The sequence below is a fragment of the Mytilus edulis genome, chromosome 7 (genome assembly GCF_963676685.1).
Source record: "Mytilus edulis chromosome 7, xbMytEdul2.2, whole genome shotgun sequence".
NCBI lineage: Eukaryota > Metazoa > Mollusca > Bivalvia > Mytilida > Mytilidae > Mytilus > Mytilus edulis.
Genome location: NC_092350.1, coordinates 22,341,522 through 22,362,464, shown reverse-complemented (window position 1 = coordinate 22,362,464; position 20,943 = coordinate 22,341,522). Strand labels below are relative to the sequence as shown.

At 32.0% G+C, this 20,943-nt stretch overlaps 2 protein-coding genes across 2 annotated transcripts in view; both read right to left on the bottom strand.

Annotated features, from left to right (window-relative positions):
- Window positions 1–289: 289 nt before the first annotated feature.
- On the bottom strand, window positions 290–13,852 carry LOC139483018 (uncharacterized). Its single transcript, XM_071267048.1, has 14 exons — window positions 13,736–13,852; window positions 12,966–13,224; window positions 12,353–12,516; window positions 11,943–12,116; window positions 11,099–11,308; window positions 8,943–8,985; window positions 8,352–8,506; window positions 7,825–7,998; window positions 3,474–3,686; window positions 3,117–3,159; window positions 2,623–2,783; window positions 1,981–2,154; window positions 1,487–1,699; window positions 290–336 (listed from the first exon to the last, which is right to left on the bottom strand). The coding sequence occupies exons 1-14, from the start codon at window positions 13,794–13,796 to the stop codon at window positions 290–292; spliced, it is 2,091 nt and encodes a 696-aa protein (XP_071123149.1). The 5' UTR covers window positions 13,797–13,852.
- Window positions 13,853–14,349: 497 nt separating this feature from the next.
- The window catches only part of LOC139481085 (uncharacterized), a 68,231-nt gene continuing 61,637 nt past the window's right edge, over window positions 14,350–20,943 (bottom strand). The window contains exons 51-56 of the mRNA XM_071264175.1: window positions 20,620–20,780; window positions 19,203–19,379; window positions 18,545–18,754; window positions 17,207–17,249; window positions 16,435–16,598; window positions 14,350–14,606 (exon numbers count right to left, since the gene is read on the bottom strand). Coding sequence (XP_071120276.1) covers window positions 14,425–14,606; window positions 16,435–16,598; window positions 17,207–17,249; window positions 18,545–18,754; window positions 19,203–19,379; window positions 20,620–20,780 — 937 coding nt within the window. The 3' untranslated portion in view covers window positions 14,350–14,424. The remainder of the gene's footprint in view (window positions 14,607–16,434; window positions 16,599–17,206; window positions 17,250–18,544; window positions 18,755–19,202; window positions 19,380–20,619; window positions 20,781–20,943) is intronic.

Genomic DNA, 20,943 nt, shown 5'->3' with positions numbered 1-20,943 from the left:
CTTATTTATAGTGTATCTTATAAAATACAATTATGGCCCGTACAAAAGGTGAATATCCAAAATTGTCATCATGAAAAGGTTATTTGACTGAGGGCACAGCTCGAAGTGAAATAATTTTTGAGGGTTGATAATTTTGGATATTCATCGCTTCTAAGGTACCACAATTGTTTTATTATACTAAACTAACAGTGGGAGGGCCATTTGAACCAATGAAAAAGCACTTACATAACATGCTACCTAATAGAATTGTTTATAATAAATATAAGGTATTATTACATAAATTATGTACTTACGTGACACGTACAGCTCCTTTCAAATTGAAATGATTTGTTGTTCCTAGAAAACAAAACTTTTATCCTTAACTTTATTTATAAAAAAGTTGACATGATTGTTCACCAAAAAGACAAGAAAGTTTCATCTTACTTTTGTTTATTTATTATCTGCTGTCTTTAACATTTGCATATTTTAAACTTTTCTTACACTTTTTAAAGCATTTTGTTCCCTCTGATAAACAGATTTTCAAAAGTTGTGATCAAATCAGACACCAATATTTTCTGATTGGCCAAAAGTTAATTGTTAAATGTCACATAGTCACAAGACCTACTTTACTATTTTGCTGCGAAATGAAAGCAGGATAGGAGTTACCTTCTCCTCAAAATTTTATGAAAGGCTTGTTCAACAAGAATTTTCAGTAAATTTTGTGTTTTTTTGTGGATTTCGTTGCAACAAGTGAACAAAAAATTAAAAATTTCAACGAATTACAAACTTTCTATACATCTGTATATAATCGTATGATGACTTTGAAAAAACCTCTAAATCTAATATCCACGAAAATGCATGTTTAACTGAATCCACAAAGGAGTAGGTCCGGTAAGGACCGATTTTGGCCTCAAATTTCAGGTTCATCTGACGAAAGATTTTGACCACTTTTTAAACATTTAAGTGTCTATTTTATTTGAATTAATTAGTTTATGTGAAAGATTTTAACATATTCAGTCATTAAAAACGATCCGATTCAAGCTCAAATATGAAAAATCTACCTAATATGCCGAAAAATGTCACTTTTCAGATGGTTTTTGGTAAAAATGAAAGTGGCCGCATCCGTGTTCATCCTCAACCTTTATATATGTTATGTATTATCATAAAATACAACTTACATTTCAATATTAAGGATGAACACGAATGCGGCCACTTTCGTTTTACACGAAAACCGTCTAAAATTTAACTAAAATGCTAGAATTATGAGGATTTCAGTAATTTAGCATGACTTAATGGTGCTAGTACCGGATATATGTGCATTGTATGGTCAAAAACAGCCCATATTTATGTAGCAGAAGCATTCTACTGTCCAATAAATAACTAAAGGTTTACATTTTAACAATTTTGTAAAACTGCTATATTTTGGGGCCAAAAAGGGGTCTTACTGAACCTACTCCTTTTGGTACTCATGAAAATAAAAAAATACAGTAAAAAGAAATACACCTACCAAATTTATAATCAATCAGACTGACAGGATCCAGTTTTAGTTTCTCAATCCCAACAGTGAACTGGTTGTTACAGGTATCCAGATCTATGTAGGCATGTAAGGATCTTCCTAGGAGATCTATGTCTACACAACAGTCAACTCCAGTACAGTGTGAGGGTATCAGACAAGTGGCCGGTACCTTCAGAGGTGTCATTGGTACATTTAATGGACAGTCTGAAAAAACATATACTTGCAATATATATATAATCATTAACACAAATAGCTCAGTGTCATCGATGGAATTACATGAATTAATAAGTTTATACCTTGAAACAATAAAAACCAATTACATAGTAGAATACAGGCTGTTTTTCACACATTAGGGTTAAGTCTGTAAAACAGAGAATAACATATGAATGGTTTTGCTGAAATTATTTTTATTTATAACATTATTCAACATAAAAAAGTCTTCAAGATATTGTTATTTGTTAAATATTCTTAATATATTACGTTACCTTTCTTCCAGCCATCAACAGCAGGACTGTATTTAGGGCCAGATCTCTGACAGGAGTTCTCCTCCATCAGACTACCTATGCCAAGTTGTTCAAACAGTTTTGAGGCCATGATTCTAGATAACTGTTGTCCTGATGGCAAGTTTACATTCTGCATCCAGGATGTCAGAGAAAAATCTGAAATAAATAAAGTAAATTTAACCCTGTCTGATAGTCTGTGTTCATTTACTGGTACAAGTGAAACAATTACACATTAATTGTTGTAAAATAAATCAGCCAGTTGGTTTTCTCTTTTAGATTTTTTTACAATTTGTAATATTTGTTTTCCATTTATCGCATTCTATTGTAATTGGTTTGCTCATTGTTGAAGACTGTAAAGTGTCTGTAAATGAGAAATATTTGTTCTTTTGTTTATGTATAGTTGTCTCATTGAAAATGATAAATTTTCCATATTTTTCATATTGATTGATTGTTTGTAGTTAAATGACCATTGGCAAATATTTCACACATATTCTAGGATTATTGTAATACATCAAACAATATAAACTGAATATAAGTTCAAAATGTTTCAGAAGTAAACAATTTCTTTCAATATGACAGTTTTAAGTTAGCAGTCGTTCCATTTTGTTGTTGAATTTAGTATACCTTTTACAGCAAATCCACTGTTCCAGTCACATGGTATCTGAGGAAGGGGTGTGTCCTGTAACAAGATCCAATCAAACATGCTGTTCCCAGGGTCAAATCTAACACTGATATTGAGGCTGACTTTAAATATGTTTTTGTCATCTCTGTTGTCAATGCTGTAACTGTTGGCAAAACAAAGTAATCATAAAAACACATGACAGAAAATATCTTTTGATCCATTCCTTTAATCTTTTTTAATAAATCACCATCAAGGGTTACCAAAAGCTCATAAAATCCAAGTCAAGTTAAGCCTGCATAACAAATGTATGCTCAATCTTATTATTTCCAAAAATCCCAAAATGTATATGCACATAAAAAAAGTCTATTAAATAAAATAGAAAGTTAAGGGAGCTTTTTTTTCAATAACAAAAACTTTATTAAAAGTTATGAAATGGAAGTCAATGTCAGTGTTCTTCCAGTTTTGTTAAAGAAAATTATAAAGTAAATGTACATACTCCATAACAACTGTATCCATAAGTTTATAGCTGTCTTTTACACCTGTATAAAAACATAATAAAAATGTATTTATACCCAACAACCAGAATTTTTCAGATATTTGAAATTCTAACTATTTAAAGTATTTTGAAACTACATTAAAAAAAATAGCCATAAATGTGTAAGTAAGAAAGCATTCTTATTCTAATTGGTTTGTGATTTGTAAAGCAGGATTTTGATATACTTAAAGAGATTTAAATTTAAATTAAAGCTCTAAAAAAACATTTGTAACATCTTGATACATTAAAGTTTTATATTTTCGTGCTCGTTACCTCTATTTTGTGAATGATCTAATCAAGATAACAAGAATAACTTACCCCATGTGTAATCCAAAACAGAAAGATCCATTTTGAGTTTTTCTACTCCAAGAGTTATCTTCCTTGAACACATATCAATATCTAACATAACGTGGAATGATCTTTTGAGGAAATCAACATAAATACAACAGTCAACAGCAGTGCAACTTGATTTGAGTGTACATTGCAAGGATCCTGATAAAGCTGGTAGGTCTAATTTGCTTGATGGACAATCTAAAACACACAAAGTTATTCTAAAGCAAGATAAAGTACTTAAAGGGAAATTCCGCGATTTTTTACTTATCATCTAATTATGTTCATCTTAACATAAAAAACACATTTGCAAAGTTTTAAATTTATATTCCTTCTAATAACGGAGAAAATCAAGTATTTGTAACTTTTTTGGTTGAATTCTCGAGTGGGTCGTGACGTATTAGCCCGATTTATTGAATTCTGGGAAAAATAAAATCTGTTTAACTCTTATAGCTTATCGACAATATACGTAATTAAAAGCGCACAGCTGACGAATGGTCGAAGTTATAAACCACAATATAAGAATGAACGAAAGTGAATATGCATATATATACCGTTTTGTATTGATTGAATTAAACTCCTATAAAATTATCTCTAGTAAATGTTTTTGAATAAATTTAATTAATTATTGTTGAGATTTTTTTCATAAAATATTTATTGAACATTTTTACTGATATTGAACTGAAAATATTTCAGTTCTATTTACCGTTATTGTTTTGATAATCATTTCAATGCAACTAATGTGTGAGCAGAGTGTGTATATTATTTTGTAAAGGTCACTGTATATTTCTCGGCTTGAGGTCAATTCGTTTACCTTGTAGCTATTTAGCCGCAGGTGTGAGTTCAAGCGTACACAGGTATAAATGTTGTTATTTGGAAAGGATAAATAGAAAGGATTAGAGTATATGCTGTCATGATGTTAATACACTAAGATTAAATACACGATGAGAATAAAGATACAATAATTAAATTGTGTAAATTAATTGAAAATAAAATTCAGATTCGTAATTCCGAAAGTGTATAAAAATAAAAGGAAACAATTTTTGATTACTTTCTTAGCGGCAATTGGCGTAAAGATTCAAATATGAAGCAAAAAATAGTAGTTTTAATCTTTAATAAAAACTAAATGCAATATTACCCAATTTGATATACCATTGTACATCTGTTTGATATCATTGACTTTACCGGAATTTCTTAACTTGTATTCAAATCTGGCTGTGTTTAAATGCTAATAAAACTATTGCAATTTTAAAGTTTTTAATTGACAAAAAAATACAACATACAACATGCATAATTTTTTTTAGTTTCTTTTTAACATTTTATTCTTACATAATTAAATTCATTTGACAATCATTTACACGAACTTTTTGTGAAAAGAATACTAATTATCTAAGCTAAGGCATTATATCTTTTGAGGATTTTTGAGGATTTTTTTTAAAATTCTATGATAATAGTTGTGCAATGTTGAACATGATAGCCGTCATTAATCCAAATAAGTAATACAGTAGTTGTAATAAAAGTTATACTTTAGTCATGCATTACAGATATTGACGAATTTATAATAGTTCGTTCATACATCGTTGTTCATGAAACAATCATTATTAGTATACATGTAAGTTTCCTGACGTATAAGAGCCATTGAGGATGAGCTCCAGAGAAATCAGACTAGTTGCGTTTCGTTCGTTTGTTTGTTGGGAAAGGAGAGGAAATGCAACCGCTTGTACAGATAAACGACAGAATTACCATACAAGCATTTATAGTCAACACAATCAGAAAGAGTTCCCATCGTTAGACGGGGAATATAAAGGCTTCCAAGAATGAACAAGTGACATGTCTAACTCTGAACAGTTAGAGAACAGACTATCGACATCGAACGCTTGTTCTTGATATTTGAAACTGTATGCATATATATACATATACGTTTATGATATAGTGATGAGTTCTGACAAAAACTAAATTCCTTCATGGTTATATCTTGCCATACGTTTATATTGGTTTGTAAGGTGATTACTCAAAATCGTTATTTGAAAATCCTGTTTGTGAGATGTAGATTCATTTCAATACAGAAATTTCGTCTATATATTTCACAAGTGTATAACACGGAGAAGCTCTGAAGGTTCATTACTCCCATTTTGTTTGGGTGTGAACCATCGATGTTTACAGCAATATCAAGGAATAAGGTGATGATGGTAGAAAGAACTATGGGCGTCATGTGGCAAATATTACATGCATATCGGACAATGAGTTGTCAATCTGTATGAAAAGTTTTCCAATACAACCATATTATTGAGAAGGAATGTTTACATGCTATACTCTCGTACTAGTATTACAGGGTTCTTGTGGCGTTCACCTTAGACACACATCGTTTTAACGATGTTTAAAAAAAGACAGAACCAATTTAATGTCATATTTCCCTATTTTTTAAATATAACTAAAATTCTTTTATCTGACAAGAATATCCCTATTTAGCGAACAAGTAATTTATTCTTTTTTCGGTTATTGAATACCAAGAAAGAAAATAAATCCCGAAATTAATTTGAAACTTTGATACTCAAAAGTTTCCCAGCAAAATATTCACATCCCCTGGGGATAATTAGTGTTCGTCCAGTGGCATATATAACAATTGTGATGACGAATTCCTTCCTTTGTTTGAGAACAATCTTATTGAAATATAAATCTGTGATTTTCCTAGGTCCACAGCTTCAATGAACCAATGCAAAAGTTATACATCGACCTGTATTTAAATCAAATTGGTTCTCTTCTTCTTTTGGTATACAACTGTAGTCTATCGACATTCGATGATTACATACTGTTGGCATACGTTGGCTAGTCTATTTACAACACTTTTACCCCTATTTATTCAAATATGTTTTTTTCTTATGTTCAATGTATACACGTATATATTTTAAATTGCGCTATAGTTCCGTAACTTTATATCCAGTCGTATAAACGAATCGTCGGCAAGTGCGTACATTTTTTTAAATCAATATTTCTGGTCTGTTCCAATCTGTCCTTCACTATTGACAATGACTATATATTACATTTTCCCAAATTCACCCTTGGAAAAAATATTTAAATAGATTTTAATTTCATCAAATCTTATTTTTTGGGTATTATTTATATATTATGAATTATATTCTTTACACCAGAAATGTTATTTATAAACAAGCGTATGAGTTTAGTAATGACAAGTAAGACAGAGTTGTATATTATACATCTGATAGTTCAAAATGGAAAGTTATAAGTTATAAGTTATCAGCCGTGTACACTGATCAATACCTGCAGAAGTGAAACGATGCATGAACTTGCAAGCCCGACAGGAAATCGCTTGAATACCTGGACGTGTCACCTCACACCCCTCACAATACCTTTGGAAGTAATACCTTTAGCCATGCTGGTGATCAAATAAGGGAAGATCAAAATATATTTGAAAAAAGTTTATTACTTTAAAGAATTATGAACAAATTAGATTTTCGAAAACAATTTTCACGGAACACTTATTTATGATTTCAACTTTGACTTTTCACCTAATTCCAATATCAACAGTTTAAAAACAACAGACCATGGTAATTTAAAAAAAGTAAGAATATTTTCCGTATCAAGTTAGTTAGTCGTATTAAACAACCGTACGATTGACAAGATATCGACACGCAATTACGACTACATCGGTTACTGTAGTTTTGTTTCTTTGTGGTTTATAGACATATCGTTTTTATTCATCGGGAAAGAAGACAAGATGGCGGATCTCGGAGAATTGATACTCTAAATTTAAAATCGATGGTGATCGTTTATCTAGCAGAATAAAACTTTAATATCTATGAATTTGAACATTTTTATACAGAATGAACATAATATCAATTTTTGATTTTTTTGCGAAGTTTCCCTTTAAAAATGTTTGCTATGTTACTATTATCAAAAAATATTGCAACAGGATTAGTTTTGCTTGCATTGTCAATTTTGATGACATTATTTTTTGCAGCATGTCCTGAAATCAAAAAAAATTTTAGTCTAGCTTGCATTGAATTTGTTGATCAACAATCTCACTTATCATTCTGAACAATATACTGGGGATTCCTTTATTTTCGTGAGTACAAATTCACATGGATTGAGGAAAACTTGTCTTTTCCTGGATATGTAATTTAGTGGTTTTGCCAAAGTCTGCATACAACCTGATAGAGAAGTTGTAACTCATTGAACATATAAATTCACCTGTACCCACAAAAACCACGAAAATTGGTATACAACGAATGATAATGAATTCACAGTAAAGAGTACTTCCTAATTGAGTTAACCAAAAACAACATCAAGTAATCACTAAATATCATTTGAATTTACTAACCATTTTTCCATCCATTTTTAGAAGGACTATAGGTAGAGCTATGTCTATCACACTGTGGACTCTCTAAGTATTCTGTAACACCTATCCTTTCTAACACCTGGGAAATAACATTGTTGGATAATTGGTTGGATAGTGAGAGACCCTTCTCCTTCAAGAAATCTGTCACTGAAATTCCTGTAATATAACAATGTACAATGTTAAAATTTGTTTATATGTATGATGAGAAATTTAATATATTCTTTTATAATGCATCATTCAGTGTGTTTTCTTTTCAAACCATCCTCTCACCAAACTTCCAATATGTCTAACACAATTGCCAATGAAGATTTGTTTCAATTTACAATAAGGACAATAGATAATATTTAAATCTATTCAAGTTTTGAAAAACAGAATTTCAAAACACAAAAAGTGATTTTTACCCTGCTGTCTATTCATTTGCAACATATAAGTTTGAATGTCCTCTGGTATCTTTAACCAATCATGACTTTTAAAAAAGAAAATGAGTGACAACTGAAACTTTTGTTTACCTGAGAAATCAACATTCCAGTCACATCCAATCTTCGGCAGATACACTTCATTAAATATTTCCACATTGATGTCACATGACCCTGGCTCTAGACATACACTGAGGTTCATGTTCACCATGTATTTCTTCTCATCAAACAGATCATATATGGAGTAACTAATAAAAGTATCAAAGAATATTTGAAGTCATTTTATTTGCAAAGTTTAATATTATTTTTTTCATATTTTCCTTTTTTCTTAATTCATCAAAATGAAGTCGCATTATTGATGATCAAGTTTCATTCATTTACATTTTTATTCATTTTCATATCAATAACACTGGCTAAAACATTTTTTGAGAGGAAAATCAAACATATTTAATCTTCTACATATATTTGAAGTCATTTTCATTTTGATCTTCACTAGGAATTTGCTAAGACAAAAAAGGGTTTAAATATTCATAGATCTATATGAACATGTTGAGCAATATCAACTTGGAACAAATTAAATTAACTGAAATTAACTTTTCCGGTAAATATGAAACCTTAAATATTTTCTGAAGCTAGTGTTTAAAAAAAAATGTTTCAAAACCATTTGTGTGATTACAAACTTACTCGACTGTAATAATACTGGCTAGTTTGGCATGTTGTACAGCACCTGAAAGGTAATAAAAACATTATGCTTTTGTATTCACAAATTAAACAAGTGAAACTGCGAGCTACTGTTCACTGATGATACCCCCGCCGCAAGTGGATAATATTAATTGTGTAAAAATATGCAAGTGTTCGGTAAACAGGAAGTTGTCGAGTGATGAATCTGAAAACGCATAACACGGTATAGCTGATTTATATTAACCCTTAAACCAAATTTCAAAAATCCTTTTTTTGTAGTTCCTGAGAAAAATGTGACGAAAAATTTTCAACTTGGCTATCATGTGTAAAATCAAACAAGTGTTCGGTAAACAGGAAGTTGTTGAGTGATGAATCTGAAAACGCATCACACGGTATAGCTGACTTATATCAAGCCTGAAACCAAATTTCAGAAATCCTGGTAGTGTAGTTCCTGAGAAAAATGTGACGAAAAATATTCATGGGACGGACGACCTGACTGACAGACTGACGGACTGACGGACTGATGGACTGACGGACTGACGGAAGGACAGACAGAGGTAAAACAGTATACCCCCCTTTTTTCAAAGCGGGGGTATAATAACCCTTTCATTTACTGTCCCATTTAAAAGACATTTTAATCAACTGGGAAAAAATTCAATGCAAATATATGTGAACAAATATCAGAATTAACAGGGTAACAGAGTGATAGAATCTGTGTTTCTCTACGCATGAAAATAATGGTGAATGTGTCCATGGGACACAGATGAAGATACCATTTGCATATAATGTTATAAAGGGACATAACTCAAGATCTGTATAAATGACGTTACCAAAATTTGTACTTGATTTGAGTTTTGTGGTAATAAGCATCGTTTATAAGCCATATTCATATGATGAAGACATAATCTTTCAATCAGTTTAATTGAGGTCTGGAGCTGGCATGTCAGTTAACTGCTAGTAGTCTGTTGTTATTTATGTATTATTGTCATTTTATTTATTTTCTTTTGTTACATCTTTTGACATCAGACTCGGACTTCTCTTGAACTGAATTTTAATGTGCGTATTGTTATTCTTTTACTTTTCTACATTGGCTAGAGGTATAGGGGGAGGGTTGAGATCTCATAAACATGTTTAACCCCGCCGCAATTTTGCGCCTGTCCCAAGTCAGGAGCCTCTGGCCTTTGTTAGTCTTGTATGATTTTAAATTTTAGTTTCTTGTGTATAATTCGGAGTTTAGTATGACGTCCATTATCACTGTACTATTATGCACATTTTAGGGGCCAGCTGAAGGACACCTACGGGTGCGGGAATTCTCGCTACATTGAAGACCCATTGGTTGCCTTCGGCTGTTGTTTGCTCTATGGTCGGGTGGTTGTCGCTTTGACATATTCACCATTTCCTTTCTCAATTTTATTCATAACATTTTGTTGAGGTAAACTAAAGTTAGAGAACAGAAACCAATATTTCAGCAATGTTTCCATTGGTAAAGGGAAATAAATCTAGAACAATAAAAGTGACACTACCAAAATTCAGACATAATCTGTGTTTTGTGGTAATAAGCATTGTGTGTAAGTTTTATAATATTTGGTTGAGGCGGACTAAAGTTAAGACAGAAACAAAAATTTTTGCAATTTTTCAATTTGTCCCTATGCATAACTCTAAAATGAAAAAAGTGACTATACCAAAATTCAAAAACTTGACTTGTGTTTTGTGGTAATAAGTGTTGTGTATAAGTTTCATAACATTTTCGTTGAGGCAAATTAAAGTTAGAGAACGGAAACCAATTTTGAGACATACAGACATTTCTTTCAAAGGCTAAGCTAATATGAGGCAGCTTAAGTTAAGTTTAATCTGAGTTCCATTTGAGAATTTTTTTTAAAGGGTACTAATTTTCTTGGACGACATGGAAACAAAGAAACCAACAAGCTTATAAGGTCTGGTGTATGGTTAATTTAATGTTAATTTAAAATTCTTTTTTAAAACAGCAGTTGAACTAAACATTTAAGTTAAAACCCTGAGGTGTTGAAACATGAAAACATTTTTCTTCAAATATATGTGTTTCCCATAACCTATAATTTCTCTGTATCTAAAGGGATAGCATGCAAATCATAGTTATATCACAACTAAACAATTTAAAAGTGCAGTTAATACAAGCATACCAAATTCAAAGTTGAGGTATGAGATATCTATTCCAAACTTTTCAATTCCAAGTTTTATTCTGTTAGAACAGGCATCCAGGAAGATGTAGGCATGGAAGGATCTACCTATGGGTTTCACATCCACACAGCATTCAACACCAGTACAATAGTCTGGGATGTGACATGTCAATGGTCCTGTCAGCGCTGGCAATGATAAATCTACTGGACAGGCTGTAAGTATATTTAAATTAATAATGCCATTTGTACTTTCAATAGCCAATGTCTTCCTTTTTTCCATGATTTTAACATAAAGCTGACATGGATCCACGTAAAAATGTACAAATGTACTTTTTCTCACCATTTCATAATATATATTGAACCTTGATAAACTGAAGGAGATTTAGTCAATTAATAAATACTAGTTGTTGATTCAAAAATATTTGCTATGGAAAACACTTAAATCCATAAGGATAATATAAAATTACGTTGCATGCATTTTCCTACACAAGATTGGCATGAAAATTTCATTGAAAAACAGGTCTGTAACTTAGAGAAAACAAGTGAAACTGTGAGCTACTGCTCACAGATGATACCACCGCCCAAATACTTGATGGTAAACAGGAAGTTGTTGAGTTATGAATCTGAAAATGCATCAGACGGCATAGCTGATTTATATAAACCATGAAACCAAATATCAGAAATCCTTGTAATGAAATGCCTGAGAAAAATGTGACAAAAATTATCAACTTGGATGTTATGTGTAAAATGTTGTAAGTGTTGGGTAAATAGGAAGTTGTTGAGTGCTTAACAAGTTTGAAAACTTAAGTATTGAAGGAAATATATCTATCCAGGCTGTTATACTTACTCTTATTCCATCCATTCACTGCTGGACTGTAAGGGGACATCATCCTGTCACATGGCTTCTCCTCTAAGAATTGGGATATCCCAGACTTTTCTAATAACAGGTCAACAGCATAGCCCGGTAGTTGATCTAGTATGTTCAACCCTACACTCTGAGTGAAATTCTTCAGAGAGATGTCTTAATAGAAAAAGAATATTTGAATAGAAAACATTAAATACAAATTGTAAAATGAGTTGTAAACTATAAGGTCTGTGAATCAACAGATGTTGTTTGAAGTATGCCAGACATTGTCAAAGTTATTCTAGGAGTCTAACAAACAAATCTTTTAAAAGTTGACCTTGAAATTATACATGAACAAAAGAACCAAGAAAATTATACAAAAAAGAACTTTAATTTCACAGTAAGCATTCTACCTGGGAAAGAGAATCCACTCTCTAGGTTACATAATGGTTTAGGCAGTCTAATTTCTTCTAAGATTGGAATTGATTTTGCACATGGTTTATTAGCTTCGAAACATACACTGATATCAACACTGACAAGGAACTGTTTCTCTCCCTTTAAATCATCAATGGAATATCTGAAAATCATTGAAATAATAATAAGAAAAGTGATATGCTAAAGAATCACAACTTGAATGTCAAGTAAAGATGGAAAAATGCATTTACTGCACAATTTAGAGATATACACTAAAGTATGACAAACTTAAGTTGTTAAAAAAAATGTATTTTTAAAATTAGCATCAACTGAAAATTAATACCTTAAAAGATGTGTTTTGGTTATTTTTGTCTTAGGGTTGCTATCTCATTATTGTTTACCCAAATCTCCTTTTGTCCATACTAAGATGTCTCCGGGTGCGGGAATTTCTCGCTACATTGAAGACCTGTTGGTGACCCTCTGCTGTTGTTTTTTATTTGGTCGGGTTGTTGTCTCTTTGACACATTTCCCATTTCCATTCTCAATTTTAAGATGTAGGATTTTAATGACAGCCTCTTTAAAATATATTTATTTGACATTATTAATACTAACCCAACTCTAAACACATTCATTAAGTTGAAGCTTTCTTTCTTCCCAAATTCATAATTCAGCAGTGACTGGTTGAATGTTAGCTTTTCTATTCCAGCTGCAAATTGGTAGTTACAGGCATCCAGTATTACAAAAACATCAATAGATTTACCAATCTCCTTAATTTCAACACAGCACTGGATCCCTGTACAGGTATCAGTCAATTGACAAGTTAGGGGACCAGATAATGTTGGCAGTCTATATGGAAGGTTCAATTTACATTCTGTAAACAAAGAATGTAGATAATAGTAGATAATAAGTAAAAAGACTTTTGTGACCGACCAAAATTAACCAATAATGTAAATGCATTTCACATTGTTGTGACTTTATATCGTATTATTCCAGCCATCTGATTGTGCTGAACTAAAGGGAGGTAACTGTCTGTTACAGGGCATGTCCTTTAAGTAAGGAGTTATTGTGAATTTATATCATACCTTTATTCCAGCCATCTGATTGTGCAGAGCTAAAGGGAGGTAACTGTTTGTTACAGGGCGTGTCCTTTAAATAAGGAGTTATTGTGACTTTATATCATACCATTATTCCAGCCATCTGATTGTGCTGAGCTAAAAGGAGGTAACTGTCTGTTACAGGGCATGTCCTTTAAATAAGGAGTTATTGTGACTTTATATCATACCATTATTCCAGCCATCTGATTGTGCAGAACTAAAGGGAGGTAACTGTTTGTTACAGGGCGTGTCCTTTAAATAAGGAGTTATTGTGACTTTATATCATACCATTATTCCAGCCATCTGATTGTGCAGAGCTAAAGGGAGGTAACTGTCTGTTACAGGGCATGTCCTTTAAATAAGGAGTTATTGTGACTTTATATCATACCATTATTCCAGCCATCTGATTGTGCTGAGCTAAAAGGAGGTAACTGTCTGTTGCAGGGCGTGTCCTTTAAGTAAGGAGTTATTGTGACTTTATATCGTACCATTATTCCAGCCATCTGATTGTGCAGAACTAAAGGGAGGTAACTGTCTGTTATAGGGCGTGTCCTTTAAATAAGGAGTTATTGTGACTTTATATCATACTATTATTCCAGCCATCTGATTGTGCAGAGCTAAAGGGAGGTAACTGTCTGTTACAGGGCATGTCCTTTAAATAAGGAGTTATTGTGACTTTATATCATACCATTATTCCAGCCATCTGATTGTGCTGAGCTAAAAGGAGGTAACTGTCTGTTGCAGGGCGTGTCCTTTAAGTAAGGAGTTATTGTGACTTTATATCGTACCATTATTCCAGCCATCTGATTGTGCAGAACGAAAGGGAGGTAACTGTCTGTTATAGGGCGTGTCCTTTAAATAAGGAGTTATTGTGACTTTATATCATACCATTATTCCAGCCATCTGATTGTGCAGAGCTAAAGGGAGGTAACTGTCTGTTACAGGGCATGTCCTTTAAATAAGGAGTTATTGTGACTTTATATCATACCATTATTCCAGCCATCTGATTGTGCTGAGCTAAAAGGAGGTAACTGTCTCTTGCAGGGCGTGTCCTTTAAGTAAGGAGTTATTCCTAAAGCCTCCATCAGCTGATCTAGTAGTAATCCTTGAACACTTCCTATGATGTTATTTTCAGCTAGGAATTTGTCCAGTGAAAATTCTACAAAATAATAATAAAAACATTAAGAAATCTATATATAATGTGTATATTCTAAAAAATAATACATAACAATCTGTGACTGTTCACAAGCAAGTCTTATGAGTCAACTACATTGAATTAGTAATTATGGAGAACAAAAGGTTGCTCAATAGTATGGTCTTATCTTATATAAGATGGAAGACTGATATATGTGTAAAGTACAGTAGCAAATACTACAAGAATAATGTGTTTTGTCCCAGAACAACAAGCTGAATCAAATTTTCAAAGTTCTTGCTCAAAACACAGTAATTTGACTCTGAGCTAATTACCTGTTTCGTTTGCTTAGAAAGTTAAAGTATCTGTTTTGACCATGCCAGCATTACATACTACAGACCGGCATGATATAACCAGACCACTGTGGTAACGCTTAACAAAAATAGGACACAAAGTGATTGCAAAGACCCTGAATATTTGACAGCACTGTATACTGATCCCATTTACAACCCTATGATGATGATCTAGATGGTTACCTTACACGGCATAGTTTGAATTCTTAAACTTTCCTTCAACAAAATCCTTTCTAGAGCACTTTGGTAATGAAATATTATTAACTGTAGTAGATCTGATACCAGTTTATGAATTATCTAAGCTTAAAAAACTTTGTATTCTAAAACATTGTACACAGGGTTTCCCCTGGATCAATTATTTTTTTCGCCACCTCTTTCGCCAAAACAATATATTTTTCGCCACTTCATTATTTTTTTCGCCACTTTATTATTTTTTTTGCCAAGTAACATTACTATATTTTTTGTTTAAAATTTACCGATTCTTCTTACCCCCCCTTTTCCCTTAAATAAGTTGATTTTGCCCCATTGTGTCTATGATTGTTCTCTCAAAATTGTTTTAGAGTTTACATTTCAATGAATAAACACTAAACATTTACTTTAAAACAACAGATTTTGTTTTTAACATAAAAGGGGAAAATATTCATTGTATTTTAAACAACTTTTCTAAATGAGGGAGCCACTATACTTTTAATTATAAAGAAGATATAAGTCCTGGAATATAAAAATACTGATGTACCCTTTAGTACTAAGAAGTGGTGTTTACAACAAAACAAAAGCTTTTATCACATGAAATTGATCCCTCATTTCATGTGTAGTCATAAAATAGAAGGGCTATTCTTTTTCGAGAGGTAATTCCAGGATAGATTTCTTCATAACGACAGTTTTCTTTTCTTGACCATCGTAAATGAAAAAGTTGAGACGTAAAACTATGCTTGAAACACGCGAGTCACCCAAGCTACTTTAAAGTAGTCTCCCTAATCAATTACCTATATTAAAGTCAAAGGATAATTAAAGTTTTAAATCGGAGGTTTTTCTTGCTTTTGAACATTTTTCGTCACAACAACAGCTTTCTTTTCTAAGCTATCTTTAAAAGGAGAGGAGACGTCAAAAGTTTGCTTCAAACACGTGCGTCGCAAAGTGGTAAATAAATTTTGTATGTGACATTTTGTGGAAGCCATTTAACCATAGCATTTTGTCAAACAATTCAATCACACCTTTATTAATTAGGCCTTTGTTGTCGATAGCTATAATCAGCTGATTATCCTAATCTTAATGAGTTCAACTGAATTCCGAGTATTGTCTGATCGGGTAAAGTCCGAGAAACTCGAACTTTAAATAAACAAGATGGAGGAAAATAAATCGTTCTTTATATTTCTTTCGCCAAATTCTTTCGCAAATGACGAATTTTTATCGCCACAATTATTATTTTTTCGCAAATTGCGAAAATGGCGACCGCCAGCGGAAACCCTGATTGTACAACATCAATCATTCTATTAACTTACCTGGTATTTTGAAGCCACCAGACCAATCACATCCTAGTTTAGGTAGTTTGGTGTTTTGGAAGATTGGTACAGAAACTAGACAAGCTCCATCCTGTTCCAAACAAACACTCATATTCATGTTTAACATATACTTCTTCTCAGCATTCAAATCATGAATTGTAAATCTGGAATAATATTTGAATGGAGAATGGAAGAAAGCCACATGCCAGTTAAAAAGTCAGACAAACATTAACAATTTAAATGGTACAAGTTTACAATTAATTAAACCAGGTACTGCTAATCATGTTTGCTGGTATAACTCATAATAGAATATTTGATGGTTGTAAACTGATATTTCTTAAGTCCATAAATCCAATAAATTGTAAACTGCAATCAGTAAATATTGAACAAGTAATATAAGAAAAATGAAATTTACCACAATTTCTAATATGTGAATACAACATGTGGTAAAACTTGATTTTAAATTACTTGGAAGTGATCTGCATCAACAGAATATGTTGATAGCATCATTTGTTAAATTGATGTACTGTAATTTTAACATAGTCCAATTGAAAGCAATATCGATTTCAACTTTCATAAAAGTTATGTGATTGTTGTCCCTTTAAAATGTTTTTTTTTTTTTTTTTCATTTTAGGCTTTTTAGTATGTTGAACCAACAAGATAAAAGCATCAGCATTTATAAATAAAGTTCAATAAAAATCTATATTTTTCAGAAAATAACACTTTCAAAATTTTAACACTGAAATATATTTAAAACAGTTATCATACTTACTCTAATCGTATAACATTAAGCAATGAGAAAACCTCTTTTTTACCTGAAAATAATTGAATTTTCAAAATAGTACTATAAAACATAAATAAATTTTCTTAAAATCTACAAATTAATCAAGAACAAAAAATGAAAAGTTCTGCATTTATATATCTAATAACGTGACAACTGGTGTTTGTAACTATGTAAAATTTCTCAGCTTGAACGAAAATTACAAACTATAAATTTGTAGAGAGTCTTATAACAACAACACTTTAGGGACTGCTGCAGAAAATTTATTGATCGACATGTTTCGGTGCCTAGGGCACTGTCATCAGGATAAAAACAATACATAAAATCATGTTGAAGTAAAAAATCGGGTTGTTAAAATTTAAACGTCACAATGTTACAATGGTAAGTAACGTTATTAATAGCAACGTACTGAAAGTGAAAGTGAAAGTTCATTGGAAGTATGTAAATAAACTATAAAAAGAAATTAAAAATAAAATGTTTTTGTTGTGAAAATGTTTGTTAAAATTATTCTGCCAACATGTGTTTGTCCTCTTGCATCGTGGAAAGAATAATACAATAAGTTGTCAGGCTGTGTATATACTGTATAGGTTGTGTGGTCTGAATGTTCTGTTAACTTTCTTCCCCAAAATAGACGACATTTTATCAGCAATTCCGTACCATTTCGACTGGCTTCCCTTGGCCAGAGGTACTGCTTCCAATCGCGTCAGGAATGCTGTAAAATGTTTTGGTCGCCGAAAGTAAAGGACAAAGTATAAATATCACTAGTCTATGTTGAATTTTAACTATGTGTTCGTTCATCAAACTATCGGGTATGGCCAGTAATCTGTAAAAGTTGTTGTATCTCGAGGGTTGTCCTTTACTTTCGGCGACCAAAACATTTTACAGCATTCCTGACGCGATTGGAAGCAGTACCTCTGGCCAAGGGAAGCCAGTCGAAATGGTAAGGAATTGCTGATAAAATGTCGTCTATTTTGGGGAAGAAAGTTAACAGAACATTCGATCAATAAATTTTCTGCAGCAGTCCCTAAAGTGTTGTTGTTATAAGACTCTCTACATTTTATGTTTTTATCATAACGACCCTGCATACCCTCGGGTATCCACTTTATGGACTCTACCGTACTACAGACTCACCAGGCGTTGGTTCACTTTCGTTTGTAAACTATAAATTTGTTCAAACATTTAATCTGGAATTCTGGAAAAAATAACTATAAAGTATTCATTTCAGTGACCAATTCCAGGAAAATAAACAAACAAGTATAAGGACCAAACACGATATATATGAGATCAAATCAAATTTAAATTATATATAAACAAAAATAATATAAATACCCCATTCATAGTTTGACAGTGAGATATTGAAGCTCCTTTTCTCTATCCCCACACTGAGTTTCCAGTTACATGCATCCATTAGTGCATATGTACTGAAGGATTTTCCTATCTTTCCAACTTCTATACAACAGCTTATTCCTGTGCAGTAATCTGGGATATAACAACTCACAGAGCTGTGGATCTTAGGGAGTGTCATATTCAGGGGACAGTCTGCAAAAAAAAAAGAATTAGAAACTCAGTCACTAGTCTATTAAAAGCAATTCAATACTGCTTTCAATGAAGTGCTTTCAAAATAATATTTTTTCAACAGATTTTCTTTGTTTAAACTTGATTGTTGTATTTGATGTTTGTGCTTTCTTTAAATAAGATTATTTTCAATAAAAAAAATCTATAAAAGAACAAATTACTAGCAAATTCAACCTATGTTTATTTTAAAGAGCACTGCATGTTGAATTTACAATGCTACTTTAGGTTAATAATCTTTTTACTGGTAATAAAAACATTTTTTTTTAAATAACTTTTTATGAGCAAGTTTTAACTACTTAAATCCATATAATCTTTACAAGACTAAAATCCTTGCCTTCATAATACTAGATATTTTAAAAAGGCTCAAGTAATGAAATCTTCTGGAATATATCAGCTAACACACATTCATTACCTTGAGAATTCCAGCCATCAACAGTTCCAGCAAATACACCTGTATATCTATCACATTGTTCTTCATTCATAAAGGGAGATAATCCTAGTTCATCCAATAATCTGTTAGACAGTGCTGTAGACAAACTCTGACCTAACTGTAATCCTTTGTCTTTCATCCATTCAGACAGTGACACATCTAAAAACAAATAATACATATAAAACTATGCACTCTTTATTTATAAGTTTGACTAATTGGAGGGAAGATTTCATAGTAAATACTGGGTAGATGTTTTTATGATGGAGTAGTATTAAAGATTGGTGTTGCAAGGTGTTGTTGCCATCCTTCCATTTCAATTTATAAACATAAATGAAATGCTTTTGGTCTGGTTGTTGTCTCTTTGATACATTTCCCATTTCCATTCTCAAACTTAAGATAGATTTTTAACATATTTACAGGCTATTTTCTACCCAACTTACAAAGCCTGTGATGATGCAATAACACAGATTTGCAATCAATGCAAAAGTTTCAGGTTTCTAGATTTCACTTTAGCTCATACCTACCAAAGTTTATTCCCTTGCTGTAAGAACAATTGTATTTCTACACTTTAACCTAGTCTTCACTTAACCGTAAAATAAATTAAGATTTTTTTTTTAATGAAAGCCTTAAATTTTTCAAGTAAAAAAATACTTTTTTTCATTAACCCTTTCACCGATGAGTCCCGGTTTACCGGGATTCACGCTTCAGACAACTGACGATGAGTCCCGTTTTACCGGGATCGGAATACATCTTTTATGTTTCCCGCTCAAAACAGTGCAAACATGAGTTATCTTTCTTTGATGAATACCCGGATGAACGTGTAAACATGGGGCTTCCGTTTGTTGAAAACCGTGTCAAAATCAGACGAAATTTACGGAATTTACGAGAATTTGAAATGAGGGAACATTTCTTTTGAAAGAATATGGAAGAATTGAAGCCAAACTAGTATACTTTTTTGACATAAAATGTCGTTTTATGTACAAAACACTTGGAATGGACATCGTTCAGTGTGAGGAATTTGTACAGCCTCATAAAATTTTTCAAAAGTTTGCCGTTTTGGGTTAAAAAATTACGATTTGGGGTCAAAGAGCAGAATTTTGAGAATTTCACCTAAATAATGCCGAAAATTTGAAAATTTGAATATTTTATGAGGAAAAAATTATCAAAACATGAATAAAACTGTGAACATGGTGTTAGTGAATGAAATAAATACACAAATAACTACAAACAAGTTTTTATTGACATTTATTATGAAGATCTCCCACTTGAGCAATAGTAGCCAGGGAAGCCATCGTCTCAGAGTAGCTTCTGTCTGGGCAGCAATCGGTGAAAGGGTTAAAACATGTCAATGACACACTTAAGTTTATTACTACACATCTTAAAGCTGTATCAAGTATACCTGTTATACTGAAATTCATATTCATATCACAGAATGGTTGTGGTATCAACTGTTTGGTAAACAATGGAAGCTTGGTAGCACATTTATCCTTCTCAAGACAAATACTGAACTCCAAGTCTACAATGAATTTCTTCTGTTCTGACAACTTGTTAATTTTGTACCTACAAGTAAATAAAATAAAATTTAAACAAAGTAAGTTCTGTCTAAAAGATTTAAAGTTAAATTTATGTTCATTAGTTGGATCTTTGATACAATTATGGAAATTCAAGAATGACTATGCCGTATGGGCTTTGCTCATTGTTGAAGCCACTTAAAGGCCCTATG